Genomic DNA, 14,674 nt, shown 5'->3' with positions numbered 1-14,674 from the left:
GCTGCAAATACACCCCTGGTTCCCACCTGGACAGGCCAGGCTGGGCAATATTTATTTCCAGTACTTGTCTCCAGGATCCTCTCTTCCTCAGGCGGGTCAGCAACACCTGGAGACGCAATCAGCAGGGTGTGGAAGAAAGGACGGGATGGGAGGGCCATGCGGAAAGACCACTAACTAGGACAGTGAGAAAGGCTTCTATGCAGGGACGGGATCTGTGTCGGCCCAGCGTCGGGAGAGGCTCCGTACCCCTCCCAAACCCCTTCGGCTCGGGAACACACAGGGCTGATGGCCACACTGCGGGAGCTGCTGCTTCGCATCTTCAGCCCGGAGACTGAAAATCCACTCTCCGATCAAAGCCCACAGGAGGTTCCAGGGCACCATCTACCAACCGGCTACCTGTCCTCAGGGCCAAAACTGTAACTGGAGGCAAACTTGGTGTCTGCCCAAGTTAACTGTGGCGATAAGCTGGAGGGCCTTGAAAGGGCCCTGGGGAGCCCCAAGTACTGTCATGCGGGTGAAAGGGACCGTATCTGCGCCCACCGCCAAAGGGATGAGCTTACTTTACTTACACTTATAGAATTGCTGAGCTGTTTCACCTTCTGCTCTAGTTGTTCTCGCTCTTGTTTTAAGTCTGAACTCCATTTAAGTAATTTCTGTTTCTCTTCTTCTTTTGCTGGAAAAAAAAAAAAAGGAATTGTTTTTAACAATACATCCTTTGAAAAGGCCACTGTGTTCAAAATGCTGACCAAAGAAGGTATTTTGCCCAAAGCTCCCCCTGACCTCCACAGTCACTGTGCAGAACATGCCCACCTAGACCTTGCCTTTAAAAAAAAAAAAGTTTATTTATTTTGAGAGAAATAGAGAAAGTGTGTGCACAAGCTGGGGAGAAGCAGACAGAGAATCCTAAGCAGGATCCATCTGTCAGCACAGAGCCCGACACAGGGCTCGAACCCACAAACCACAAGATCATGAGCCAAAATCAAGAGCCAGATGCTCAACAGACTGAGCCACCCAGGCACCCCCAGACCTTCCTTTTTATGCGTACAGGTATGCTAAGACAGATCGCAGTGGTGTGGGCTTGGCTGTACATAAATAAGATGTGGCTTTCTCATTTTTCCTCCCCAAGAAAAGTACTATATAAGCTTTTCATGTTTTTCAGTAAAAGCTTTTCATTTTTAACCTCAAATTTCCTTCTGAAAAGAAAACAAACGTTGCCTTCTAGTACATTTTTTTAAGCAAGGGGAGGCTTACCACAAAAGGGGATGTGGATGATTCTTTACCTGCTTTATAGGCGATATAGGAATGAACAATTGCTAAAGTTCCGGGCCATGGAATTGCTTCTTCCTTCTTCAGCATCTGAAACGAAGTTTAGAATTTCACCTTGAAAGGAGGTATAAACACACATCCCCTGTGCAGCAACAAGCAACATGTCTGTAGCAATTGGCAGACAAAATCCAGGAAGGATTTATGGTGACAGGCTTGCAAAACCCCTGAAGTTCCAGATACCAGTCTGACAGAATGAGGTTCAATGGTGGGAAGAAGTCAAGCCACCCGAGCCCCAGTTTAAAAAGAGGCTGGGGCGTGGCTGGGCATTCCTATCTCCTCATATGTGCCACATAACACCCAAGTGCTCTGACAACCAGAACCACCAGCATATAAGCTACAAGCCTGCACCATGGCAGCAGCCACTGGCAGTTTCGGCCTTGATCCGCCTGTCTCAATTTCAATTTTTTTTGTTAATGTTTATTTATTTTTGAGAGGGAGAGAGAGAGAGAGAGAGAGAGATACAGAGGCGGGGGGGGGGGGGCGGGGACAGAGCATCGGAAGCAGGCTCCTTGCTGACAGCAGAGAGCCCGACATGGGACTCGAGCTTACGAACCCTGAGATCATGACCTGAGCTGAAGTCGGATGTTCAACCGACTGAGCCACCCAGGTGCCCCTCCTGTCTCAATTTTAGTTTCATATTTCCCTCAAAGGCAGGCTGACCAAAGAAATTACATATCAGTTCCAAATAGTTAAGTATAATCTAGATCTTGTGTAAAAAATTATCAGAGGGTCACAGGGCAGTGTCAGGAAGAGAACAAAAGAGAACGGTCTCCACCACGTCATGAAGACAGGAGGAGGAGGACCAAGATTAAAGGCGGGAAACCAGGATTCTCCCAAACAGGATTCCAAAGAACCAAGAAGCATCCCAAAGCTCGCTGAGCTTTCGGGCCTGTTCGTTATTTATACTTTGCCGACTTCCAAAACAGGCTGAGACAGCTTATAATAAAAACATAAAGGTACGTGGATAGTTGAGAGAAAGAGACCGGAAACTAAGCAGAGAAGAAGGGAAGAGGCTAGGACAGTTAATGTTTGCTTTCAAGTCCATGCAATAGCCACTCTACGGTGAGTTCTCTTATCCTGGTGACAACACAGGTGAAAGGTGAAACTGTTGTTATTTGAATTAAACAATCAATTGGGGACTTTCCTGTAAGGGTTTTACTTCTAAAAGAAGTCTCAAAACCACATTCTTAGAGAAAGGGGCAGAAAGTCATGGCATTGACGGGGCAAGGTCATGAGAAGAGAAGTCATTTCGAACAAAGGGAAGCAGTTAGGGTCTTTCCACCCATACAAGAATCACCACCTCAGTACAGGACAGAGATCCTTGACACCGTGTGGGTGGGTGCGGTGCCATGAACAGGCCAGAGGTGGCCTGCGGAACTACCAGGAGAGGGAAGAGACTCCGCCACGCCCCCCACAGCCGAGGGGAACAGAGGTCCTCCTGACCGCACTGTCTCTTCCTCAGCCCGTCTCTCTGACTGACCCACCCAGAGTCCATACCTGGTCCTGACATCTGGGACAGATCCACATGCCCTTGGGAATCGTTTTCAGAGGAGGGTCTAAGCAGTCCAGATGATACACACGGGAACACGTGTCACACATAAGCAACTGGCCACTTTTTCTGCAAACGCTGCAAAAATCCTCATGGATATCACCCTAGGAAATTGAGAGGAAAGGTAAGAGAAAGGACAAAAAAGGTAAAATTTGCAGGTTAACATGCACATTCTGGATACATGTGTTTTAGGACAATCAGCTGTGCCCCCTCCAACATGTTACCAAAATATTCAAGGAAAGTAGGAATTACTAATGACTCAGATCCCACCTACTCCATATAGCTGAGGTTCCCTGACAGGGACGGGGTTCTTAGAGTTTACAGAAAAGCTGTGTAAATCACCTAGGCCCAAATTAACGTTACAGGTGATAGCTCAGCATTTATTATGTTTTGATAGAATCCGACCCACAAATCATAAAGTTTGAAGACACTGAAATCCATTCATCAAAGTGTTCCACGATATGATACAAACAATTCTCATTACCCACCATTTTTCAGGGGAGTTTAGGATTGGGAAAGAGGAAAGACAAGGAACGGAATACGGAATTTTAATAAACTCTTTGCTTGCTCAGGGAGGAAAAATACAGTGCAAGTTCAATGGGAAAAGATTAAGTCAGGAACAAATTAAACTCGCGTGAGCTTTCTAACATGAATTTAAAAAGCCAAAGCAACAGCTGACAATGTTCTCTTAAAACCAGTATTTGCACTTGGTGTTCAATGGACCATTCTATTCTGGGAGGCTTTATTTCTCCCTATAAAATATGTCATCACATGGGAATAGATGAGCAGCCCCCAGTGCACGCTGCCTGTCTCCCCTCCCCCACCATGGAGAGTTCTGGTATTCAGGTAAGTCTGCTAGAGCCCTCTGAACAGAAGGCACCATCAGAAAAAAAGCAGGTCTACTTAAATTGGAGAGGAGAACACCAGGGGGGAAAAAGGCATTTAGGTAAAAAGTATTTTTCAGCAGGTCAATCCCTGGCCTGTTCCGAGAACGGGATGGATAAAGACAGGAGGGAAGAGAACACTGAAGAAGGGATGTGCTGGAGGTTAGCCAGCAGAGCAGCGCCATAGCCTGGAGCAGACCCCTTTTCACTTTCAGTGTGTTGGTTTAGATTTCTAGGCTATTCTGCCAGCAGGCCTAACACCGAAAATCCACACAGGAAGCAATGACATAGACAGGAATGCTCACTTCTTCTTTTCTATGATGTGTAACCCCCTCAACCACCACTGTTGAAGGCACACATCTTCCCAGGCCTACAATTTCTCTCTCAAGAAAAGGAAACTTTCTCTATAATTCACTAGGGTATCCATAACCTAGAAAACTGGCTGCAATAGATGGGAAGATAATCGGTGTGGGCAGATTTTAAATTTTTCTTAGTAAAAAAAATGTTAACTCTGGGCAAAAAAACAAAACCAAAAAACCCCTCAGTATACGAGCAAAAATACTGCATGAGAATGCACCCTCACAGTTCAGCTTTGAGGCAGCAAAAGAGGTTAAGGTCCCATCCCTCGATTAACGGTAACTTTCTTCTTTCTTTTTTTTAAAAAAAAATTTTCTTTTATGTTTATTTATTTTTGAGACAGAGAGAGACAGAGCATGAATGGGGGAGGGTCAGAGAGAGAGGGAGACCCAGAATCCGAAGCAGGCTCCAGGCTCCGAGCTGTCAGCACAGAGCCCGACGCGGGGCTCGAACTCACGGACTGTGAGATCATGACCTGAGCTGAAGTCGGACACCCAACCGACTGAGCCACCCAGGCACCCCCTTTCTTCTCTCATTCTTAAAATCAAGCTGAAGGACACTCTTCTCTAGAGAAGCAGTCTTTCTTGGACCTTAGTCCTGTGTCAATCTGCATCTTTATGAAGTGTAGAAAAATTTTAAGGCTTCAGAGACTGTTTTAGGTAAATCCCAGATACACCACGAGTGATGAAGTAAGCAAAACAAACTGGACACCTCATTCTGTCGGGTAAAGAGTCTGCTCACTTCCCTTTGCTCTCGAGCAAGGAGCATGTCAAGGAGTGGACAGCAGAGAGTATGTAAATAATCTCCAGGAAAAGAACCTCTGATCCCATTTCCATGTTCTAGAGCAGCACTTCTCAGTCTGTCTGCTGTGAGGACCCCGTTACACTCTGAAAATTACTAAGGACCTCAAAGAGCTTTTGTTTATGTGAATTGTATTTGTTGGTATTTAATATATTAGAAATTCGAAAACTTTCAAATTTTGAAATAATTATAGAATCACAGCACGTTACAAAACTAGGATGCTGAAAAATTATAAAGCCCCAGAACACACAAGTGCACACTCCACAAGCCATCAGAGTTATGACATAGTTACATGTCATATATTATCTGGAAAATTCCACCGGTTACTCTTGAGAGAAGGAGAATGAAGATGGCACAGAGTATTTCAATATTATCATGAAAATAGTTTTGACCCCCGAGGAGTCTCAGGGACCACACTTCGAGAACGACTGCCCATAGAAATGAATAATAAAATGCCAACGTACAGACTTTATCTACCCAGAATTGGTTCTCTGCTTAGCTTAAAGAGAGCAGGGGATTCCCATGGAGGTGCTGCCCTAGGTAAAAAGGCTCAGGCTCTGGTGACTGAACTACTACCATAAACCCAACGTTAAACTGAAAGCTGGCTGACCCAGGGCACTCTGCTGGGAGCTGAGGATGTATGGTGTTTGGAAACACCCCGGCTAGATCAATTGCAACTCCGTCACTTGCTAAAAGAATTTTCCAACTAAGTCAACACATCTTCCCTGCTCCTAAAATGATAGTGGCAACAAGGTATATCCTGAGGATTAGTGCCTGGCTGGGTTTTGTACTCCAAGTCCTTCTAGACGGTTATTGATCCTCAGGAAATGCTTGCCTCTCAACTGTGATTGTTTAATTAATGTTGTTGGGGCTTGTGCTACCCAGCAGCAAACATACAGAGTCCAGTGTGTTGATTTTAATCACTGCCACTGCTGGGATATGACAAAAGTAGGAGTCAATTATCTTGAAAAAAATCCATTCCACTAGGTTTAACTTAGAAAATTCTAACATATTTAGTGGTTTAAGAAAAGCTTTCTTTTACCTCTGGATTTCTCAAAAGAACAGTGTTTGCGTTTTAAGATGAAACCTGGCAGAAGCTTTTCCTTTGTGATTTGATGAGTAGATCCTTTGGGTTCAGTCTCTCAAAGAACGCCATAAACCCCCACCAGCCAAAAAGCACAAAAACCAAAACAACGTTTAGGAAAGAGACTCACAGGCAGAACCACAAAATCCTCTGTCCTCCAGCATCTGTACACCACCCCGTGGGAGACCCCTACCAGGAGCTTATGGGCTGGCAATCCCTTTGGCAATGCTTCAGCTGAAGAAGAGCTGGGACAATCTTTGGTGCCAGCAAACAAGGTTTCTGACAGGGACTCCTGGGACTCATGAGGCAGGACAGGCAGAACACCTTTATCCATTACTAATCCAAAAAGTCGGGCAGGCTGGATGAAATGCTGAATGTCGAGAGCAAGAATGAGCCTGTAGTCACCATTTAGGTCCAAGGAAGGAAGCCTGCCAGGGAACAGAACTCCAGTATGACCCGGTCCTCCAAAGAGGACTCTTCCTTTGCTGCTTCTGGAATTTCCACTCAGAACGTGCATATGGTATTCTTTTGTTCTTTGGCAAAGGGAAGACCTTTAGTAAGCACTGAGAACCTTCCAGTTCAAGGGGCATTTTACCTGAAGATGACCCTAAAGACAAGCTCTGTAATCCACACAAGAAATGGGACATGTACAAAATGAAACTCTGGCTTTCCCTCCTCAAACCTGCCCCTCTTGGCATCTCCAGTAAAGGACAGTTTCATCTTAGTTCTAGTTGCTTAGGCCAGAAACTTTGGCTTCACCCTTGACTATTCTCTTCTTCTCATACCCATCATCTAATCCTGCTGGCTCTTCGAAATACACGCAGACTCGGCCATGTGTCTCCATCTCTCCTTCTAACACCCTATCAGGCCAAGCCGTCCTCGGCTCTTCCTGGATGACTGCCCCAGCCTCCTCACTGGTCTCCCTGCTCCCACCCTATCCTCTCCACAGTCTCTTCTCCAAGTTTCAGACACAGTGGTCCTTTTAAAATCCAAGCTGGTTTTTTAAACACCTTAAAAATAGTAAATGCGGGCAAGAACCATCAAAGGGTGGTAAAACCACCGGGTTAACAGTTTGTTGGAGAACTGGATGTTTTTGAGACTCAAAGCTATCTCTGCCAGAGGAAATAAGCACCTTTACAAGTGGAGAAATTTCATGTGATCTATCTTAATTAAGAGATAAAAGCTAACATCACCAACAATGGGACAGACTGACCGACAACACACGCTGCTTGTGATGCACGGAGGACTCACCACCACGTACTTAGTGTTCCTACAAAAATGTAAACCTTGAATCTACTCCTGAGGAAACAATCCCATCCTAATGGAGGGACACTACAGAGCTGTCCTACCTTTTAAGAAATGTCAGTGTCATGAAAGACAAAGAAAGGCCGAGAAACTGTTCCAGAGTAAGGAGAAGAAAGAGACAATGCCATGACAACAAATATCAAGAGGGATCTTAAACTGGATTCTGGAGCAGAAAAAACAAAGTGCCATTTAAGCAATTATTGAACAACCGGAGAAATCTGTATATAGACTGTATATTACATAATAATATTTACTTAATATTAAATGTCCTCAATTTGACAACTGTGACTATATCAGAGAATACCTTTGTTCTGAGAAGATATATGCTGAAGGTTTTTAAGACGAAGATTTAGGATGTCTGCAACTTCTTAACTAATTCAGCAAAAAAGTGTGTGTGTGTGGGGGGGCATATGTGGCAAAACGGTAACAGTGAATCTACGTGAAAGGTATATATTCATCTTTTGTATTTTACTGCAACTTCTCGTAGGTTTGAAAAATTACATCCCTCCTCTCCTCAAAACGCCTCCAGCGGTCCCCCATTTCACCGTGAGCAAAAGCCCCAAGGCCCTCACCCTTGACTCTGTCACCTCTGGGATCTCCTCTCCCGCCATCTCACCGCTCCCTCTTTCCAGCCATCCTGGCCCTCTTGGGCCTTCTTGCTTTGGCTCACCACCACGTACACGCCCACCTCAGGGCTTCTGCGAGGCTGTTCCCTCTGCATGGAATGCTCCCCCAGACACAGTTCACTTCCTGTTGGAGAGGCCTTCTCTTCCCACTCTCCGTAAAATAGGAACCTGCTGCTACAACTCCTTATCCCCCTTATTCTGTCCCAGTTTTCTTTAGAGCACTTATCACTACCTTTGATATGTTCATTTGCTTATCACCTGCCCATAATATGTATAACATAATACGAGCTCCCTGAGGGCAGGGAGATGTTCCATCCCTAGCCTCACTAATAGCACTTGCGCAGCAAAGTACTAGTGCTCAGTATTTGCTGAGTGAATGCACTGCTTTCTAAATGTTCATTTAAAATCTTAGGGCACTTTATGGGGCGCCTGGATGGCTCAGTCGGTTAAGTGTCCGACTTCAGCTCAGGTCATGATTTCACAGCTCTTGAGTTTGAGCTCCATGTCGGGCTCTGTGCTGACAGCTCAGAGCCTGGAGCCTGCTTCGGATTCTGGGTCTCCCTCTCTCTGCCCCACTCTGCTTACGCTCTGTCTCTGTCTCTCAAAAATGACTAAACATTAAAAAAAAAATTTTTTTTTTAAATCTTAGGGCACTTTATAGAGAACTAATGGTTGCCAGAGGGGATGTGGGGGGGGGGGGTTGGGGAATGGGTGAAACAGATGAAGGGGATTAAGGGTACACTTATCTCGAGCGCTGAGTAATGTACAGAAGTGTTGAATCATAGACTATATCGTACATTTGAAACTAATATAACAGTGCATGTGAACTATGCTGGAGTTGAAATTTAAAACCTAAAAATAAATAAATAAACACAAGAAACAAAAAAATAAAATCTTAGGGCACTCGTTTACAATCCTGTACTATCTGCGTGACGAGCTACTAAATATCCGACACTTTCTCAGGAACCTGTTTGATCAAACCTGATGAATAAAGTTACTTGAAAGAAAAGTTTTCCACTTCTTGAACTCTACCTGAAGCAGGAAACAAGGACTACTAGGGGAACGTACGCCTTGTTCATTTTCCTCATCCCAAAACACGGACGACGGAAAACTGAGCACCTTTCAATTTTATGAGCTGACTCCCCACCCCATCCCCCTTCCTGAGAGCTCATTCACAGCAGATCAAATCCACATTTTTAAAAACCGACTGAGCCTCCTGATGTTGTACATGATTCTCAAGGACATGGCAGGACCTTACATGATATACCGTGTCCTGTCGGGATTACTGCTGTTCCAGGGTTAGTCAAGGAGATGCAGCTGGTAAGGAGACAACATATGACAACGGTTTCCCCAATTTAAGCTCTCAGGAAGACAGCGTGCTTTTCCCAAGTTACTTACGTCTGTGGAGGTGGGGCTGGGCAGGGACACAGGCTGAACAGGTGCAGGGAAAGTGAATGTGGTCTCTGTCTTTTCATTTTCAGGGGAGTCAGGATGACTGGATGGGGGGGATGTTGGGGTAAGGGCTCCAAACCCCAGCACTGCATTGTATTTTGGAGGACGACCTATATACCAAGAGAAGGGAACAAAAGGGAAAAAGGGGGAGGGAAAGAAAGGGGGAAAAATGATCTTACATACCTTTGGCCAGTGTTCCTCATTGGCTAGCATGGAAAAGGAAGTGAGGTAGCAGACAGAGGTTAATACAACAGTCCCAAAGAGAGGAAGGGAAGCAAAGATTTAAATGTCGTTAGAAACAACTGCATGAGTCTCAAAAGAAAGGAGGATAAGAGAGCCTTGGAGAATGACAGGAGTGGCTGCATCATGTTAAAGGGCCTCGCTTGGGGCAGATCATGGTGACATTCCTGGGCTATTACAATTTGAGATTTCTGATGTGAGAACAAGATGTCAAAGTTCAACGGGGGTCAAAGCTAGGAATAAGAATTTGTTTTTCCACACCTTCTAGATATTGGTCTCCAAGGTTTCTCTGTAACCATCATTCTCACAATCATTAGTGATTCCCAGTTCCCACAGATATATTTAAGATTTCTGTTTTTCCTTTTCTCTCCTATCTATATTTTGGTCATTTCACTGCCTGTGAGGGTGGAGAAAGGCAAACAGGAGGCAAAATTCAAGTTAACTATTCTTACCCCTTGCTGGCCGAGCTAGCGGGAAAGATATTCTGGGACTAGCTGGAACCTAAGAGCTAAAAAGATGTTCTGAGCTTAACAGTGATTTTAAGTGTGTCTGGAGTCAGATACCATCCCCGGTTGATCAAAAACTGTCTCCCCGCTTCCATCACAAACATTCTGGTAAACTACATGTCTAAGGACCTGGGTCTATTACCAAAGCTCAGAAAAGGCCCTGCCATCAGCAACACTGCTGAAAGACGGATTTGAGCCAGGGCGTTGGGAATCAAGCCTCATGGCTCCAGAGGATCTATAAACGGACCCTACTGGCTATGGCAAGACTGGTCAACTACTCACTCCTGCCTTATGGTACATCCAAGCCAGGATCCTTGTCAGAAGGGCCAGGATCAGAGCTTCTAAGCTTTGGGTGATCAAAAAGTATATGCTCAGTACACCAAAGGGAAAAGAGGAGGAAAAAAAAAAATGCCAGAGAGGCTCACAACTGCCTACAAGCACTGGTGAATGGTGCAGAGGATCAGAACCTTACCAACAGTTATAAATTATATCGGGACTACGCATCAGAGCCACGGTTCTGTCAGACATTACACGAATATTACCTATCTGTGTTAAACTGGTGATGTCTGCAGTACAAAGATCATACAGGCTGTCTTTCCTAGGGAATCAGGGCTGCCCAAAAGGGAAGTAAAAGATGAATGTTCTTTGTTTACCCTCAGAAGCACATCTTAGGCATTGTGAATACAGGCTTTCATCCTCTGACCTTGGCAAGCAATGCCAAGGTCTTTCTGGCTTGTTTAACCCCCGTCCTCTTAGCAGATACTCCCCACCGGCAGACCAATTAACTGAGGCTTCGGACTGAGGGCTCCTTTCTGAGAACCGGGTCAGAGGTCACTAAAAATTGCCAAAATTAAAACCACAAAAAATAATCCACGGCACTGGTTACTGTGACCCAGGAATCGACAGGAGGCAATGACTTGGGGTTTCCCTTGGAAATATTTTTGGCTACTTAAAGGACAGGGCTAATGAAACGTTAGAATGGGTCACTGAGGGTGGGTACGCTATCTCTTTCGGGTAAGGACGTGGTAATGGTACAGCTGTAGCCTTGACTAAGGAAGACAAAAGAAAAGAGTGTGGATGACCTCCTAAGTTTCCAACCGCTCCTGAGACAGTGTGTGCATATGCAAAAATTAGTATGCTACTCCACTCACTCTGCAACCTTTCTAGCCTGGAACTATAATTCAGGGACACATTATCATGTGGAGAAAGGGACCTTGGGATGTATTACTGACATCAAAGTACAATTTCAGAACCTTGTTTATGAGCTCAAACTCTGAGCTATTAAGACCTATTTAGACCTGCATGGAGGGTGTTGCAGCCTCTGCCCACGAGTTAAGGTGCAATGCCCACCCTGGGAGGTCTGAAATATGGGGATGGAGCTCTTTAGGAACTTCTGCCTCGGGGAGCCAGTTTTGACAACGACCTTCTCTTCCTTAGCTGGAGATGCCCTCAACTCCTAGATCCTAAGTTCTTGGTGTGGCCACCTCTCTCCTTCCTGGAAAGTCTGCGGCTCACGGAAACTTGAGTCATGCTCTGGTCTCACTGGCAGCAGGATGACCTAGACGCTACTAAGAACACCTTGGCAACAGCAGTGCTCTGTTATGCTCAATGATGCTAAAACGCTTCCTTTTGCACAATGTTCTGTTCCCTGTGCTATTCAAGGACAGCCTGGTGGGCCTGGGGCAGAAATGCTGTATTAAGCCACCTCCTTGAGTCAGCCTTGCCAGAATCCAAGGAAAGGCAACTTTTGATTCAGTATACAGAACTCTAATAAGAAATCTCACTGTCTTCCCCCCACCCATTTCCAGAGAATGACAATAACAAAACTATTTTCAAGGGATTTAGGAGTTAGGCTCTAGGACAAAGGGGAGGAAGGGGCGGGGGGGGGGGGGGGAGAAACACAACACAGAAAGCAGAAGCAACAGCAAGGGAGAGCTACAAAAAGGTACTCACCTCTCTTCCGGGTCCCAGGATGCATTGTACTGTTCAGGTATGTGACTGCACTCTTCTTACGCTTTGAGGATTGAAGAAGGAAAGGTAACTGGTTGAACAGCACGGTTACTACCGATACTGGCACAAGCTATAGACCAGGCGTAGCACGCCTGTCAACATGCCAACGAGTTAGTGCTAGTCAACCCAAGGTCTCAGTGCTAAATGGGCTTTATTATATACACTTGGCTCTGAGAGAATATTCCAGAGAGGTCTGCCTCTGCTTCAGATGACGGCTGAGTTGAAGCCAAGAGGAGTGACATTTTTAAGGTGGGTCTGTATTTGCTCAAACTTAGGAAAAAAACTAAGGGGAAAGCAGTGAATAATAAAAATGAAACAGGATGATCAGCTGGAGAAAAACCCATCATTTCACAAAGCGGGCCAAGTACAATCAGGGTACTGCTCTTCAGCAGGTTTTCAGATGGGAGGTGATGGAAAAAATCATAAACAAAACTAGAACAGGAAGGGCCAAGCTCTGGCCAGGAATACCTCTGGCTCAAAGACTGCTCCACTGTATACTGGATTGGCTGTTGTTCTTCTTTTTCGCTCTTGCCTCTTGCTTTGGATTTCTTGGGAAAGCAAAAGGTCTGAATTAGAAAAGAGATATGGAGAGCCTCAAAAATTTAACTTCATTTTTTATCTTTTGGCTTTCCCAGGACAAATCAGAAATGGGGCAAATCTCTTTGTTTCACTGCAGCCTCAGCAGAGGCAAGCATACCACTGGGAGCAAATAATGCAGGACCATCTATGCTCACCTCTCAGAAAGCGAGACCATGCTGTCGTATAATGTGGCTCTCTGTGACCAAGAGCTTAACAGTGGACAGCGTGTGTAAATAAGCTATCCTCATCTATTTTTAGATCACTTTAATATAGGGGTGGATGAACTTCATCCATAGACCTGGACTGAATAACCATAGTTCACCATTCTTGAATTAAATGACTAGGACAGGTATAGCCTTGTAACTGTTCTTAGGATTCTGATAACCTAGCGTGACTGAAAAATACAGACAGAGACTTGTCAGAGGGGCATTTGATACTCCATGCGGTCAGGAAAAAAAAAAAGTCGCTTTAATCCAGGCAAGTGGGGAGTCTCCCCTGGACAGCAGCGTGGATCACCACAGGGAGGGGAAGGGATGAATATTAGATAGAGGAAAGGCATGTTTGACTCCAAAGTAAATAAAGTCCACACTAGTTGAATCATACTCTGTTGGCGTTTCAGTGTTCTATATATCTTAGCAATAAAGTCAACCCCATTTTCTTTCTTTTTTTTTTTTTTTTTTTAAGTCAACCCTATTTTCAAGAATAAAGCTCTGGGCCAGAAATAAGGCAGCACCACAAATATCTTCTCTTACCTTCTAGATGGTCATGTGTTACCAATCCTAGAGACACCATGAAGGCAAGTTTCTGTGCCAGAGAAACAAGAATGTGTTTCAGTTTGGGTTCTCACAAAGCCAACTGCATGTTCCTAGTTAGACTCCTAGGCAAAGCCAGTCCAACAGGCTGGTCACTTGAAGGAGGCCGAGATCAGGTGACCAAAGAACAAACACCTTCTAGAGCCACTCTGGAGGCTTTCTGGTCTTACGGGGATCAAAAGAGAAGGACTGGGACCTGCATGTTCCACTTTCTCAATGACAGAGATCAGTATCTTTGAGTGACCTAAGTTTTTTTGTTGTTGTTGTTGTAGTTGTTGTTTTCCAAAAAAGCCTCTTAGATAGGAAGACGATATCACACTCAAAAACATGCAGAGGGTTACAAACAGCTTCCCATACAACAAGCTCCAAATTCCACGTACTTCACTTGTCCTAACAGGTCAAGGGTTCTAACATTTTTACTACCAATGACCGGACAGTGCTAACTTCAGGCTAAATGAGTTTTAGGAACAACAGCAGATGGTTCTGCTTAATACTATGATTTTTAAATGAAACGTGGACCTAAAAATTACAGAGCAGTCTCTCTTTGGAGACCACTCTCAGGGCTCCATCAGAAGTTAAATTGATTAGAATACTGAACCCCAAAGCTGGAGCATTAGACGCTTAAAGTTGGAGGGAGCAACATACTGATTCCTGTTTTGCTCTGTGGTTACATGTGGTCTAGAAAGCACATCTTTGCCTGTGGTTGCTATCTATGCCAAATAATACATCATCAATTTCTCTCACAGATAACAGAGAACATCAGCAGTTGTTAGGAGACATATTCCTGTACAGTTGTTTATATCATAGTTTGGTCTTTAAAAATCCCGACCTATTCAACAGCAACAGGATCTATTCAACCCTCAACATTCAATACAAATGATATTTTGGCCTGAAGTGACAGGTTCAAGCTATTTAAGATACTGAGCGTTTTAGGAAGAAACAGTCCCTGAACAAGGCACTTGAGAACACAGAAGTGTCCTTTAGTGGTATCCTCAGAGTTCTGAAGAAATGTTTTTATTTTATTTCTTATTTAAAAAACAGGTGGGCACCTATCCCCCTGACAGCCAGGGTACGTCAGCAAGGAAAAGCACTCTTGGGACTTGCTGCCATGCTGAAATAGCATACATTTTGTGATTGCCAATT

General features: G+C 44.7%; 1 protein-coding gene across 23 annotated transcripts in view; it reads right to left on the bottom strand.

Moving 5' to 3' along the window:
• The window catches only part of PHF21A (PHD finger protein 21A), a 191,782-nt gene that overhangs the window by 2,504 nt on the left and 174,604 nt on the right, over positions 1–14,674 (bottom strand). For 13 of the 23 annotated variants that reach the window (XM_027072797.2, XM_027072793.2, XM_027072790.2 and 10 more), the window contains 7 exons: positions 13,472–13,523; positions 12,609–12,688; positions 12,084–12,144; positions 9,331–9,590; positions 2,824–2,979; positions 1,281–1,356; positions 570–673 (listed from right to left, as the gene is read on the bottom strand). In XM_027072797.2, coding sequence (XP_026928598.1) covers positions 570–673; positions 1,281–1,356; positions 2,824–2,979; positions 9,331–9,590; positions 12,084–12,144; positions 12,609–12,688; positions 13,472–13,523 — 789 coding nt within the window. Of the gene's footprint in view, positions 1–26; positions 107–569; positions 674–1,280; positions 1,357–2,823; positions 2,980–9,330; positions 9,591–12,083; positions 12,145–12,608; positions 12,689–13,471; positions 13,524–14,674 lie in introns of all 23 variants that reach the window. The other 10 variants (XM_027072802.2, XM_027072808.2, XM_027072805.2 and 7 more) reach the window with 3 other exon arrangements.

This window comes from Acinonyx jubatus, chromosome D1 (assembly GCF_027475565.1).
Source record: "Acinonyx jubatus isolate Ajub_Pintada_27869175 chromosome D1, VMU_Ajub_asm_v1.0, whole genome shotgun sequence".
In the NCBI taxonomy this organism is placed as follows: Eukaryota; Metazoa; Chordata; class Mammalia; order Carnivora; family Felidae; genus Acinonyx; species Acinonyx jubatus.
The sequence above is the reverse complement of the archived record's forward strand: the minus strand, read 5'-3'. Positions and strand labels throughout refer to the sequence as shown.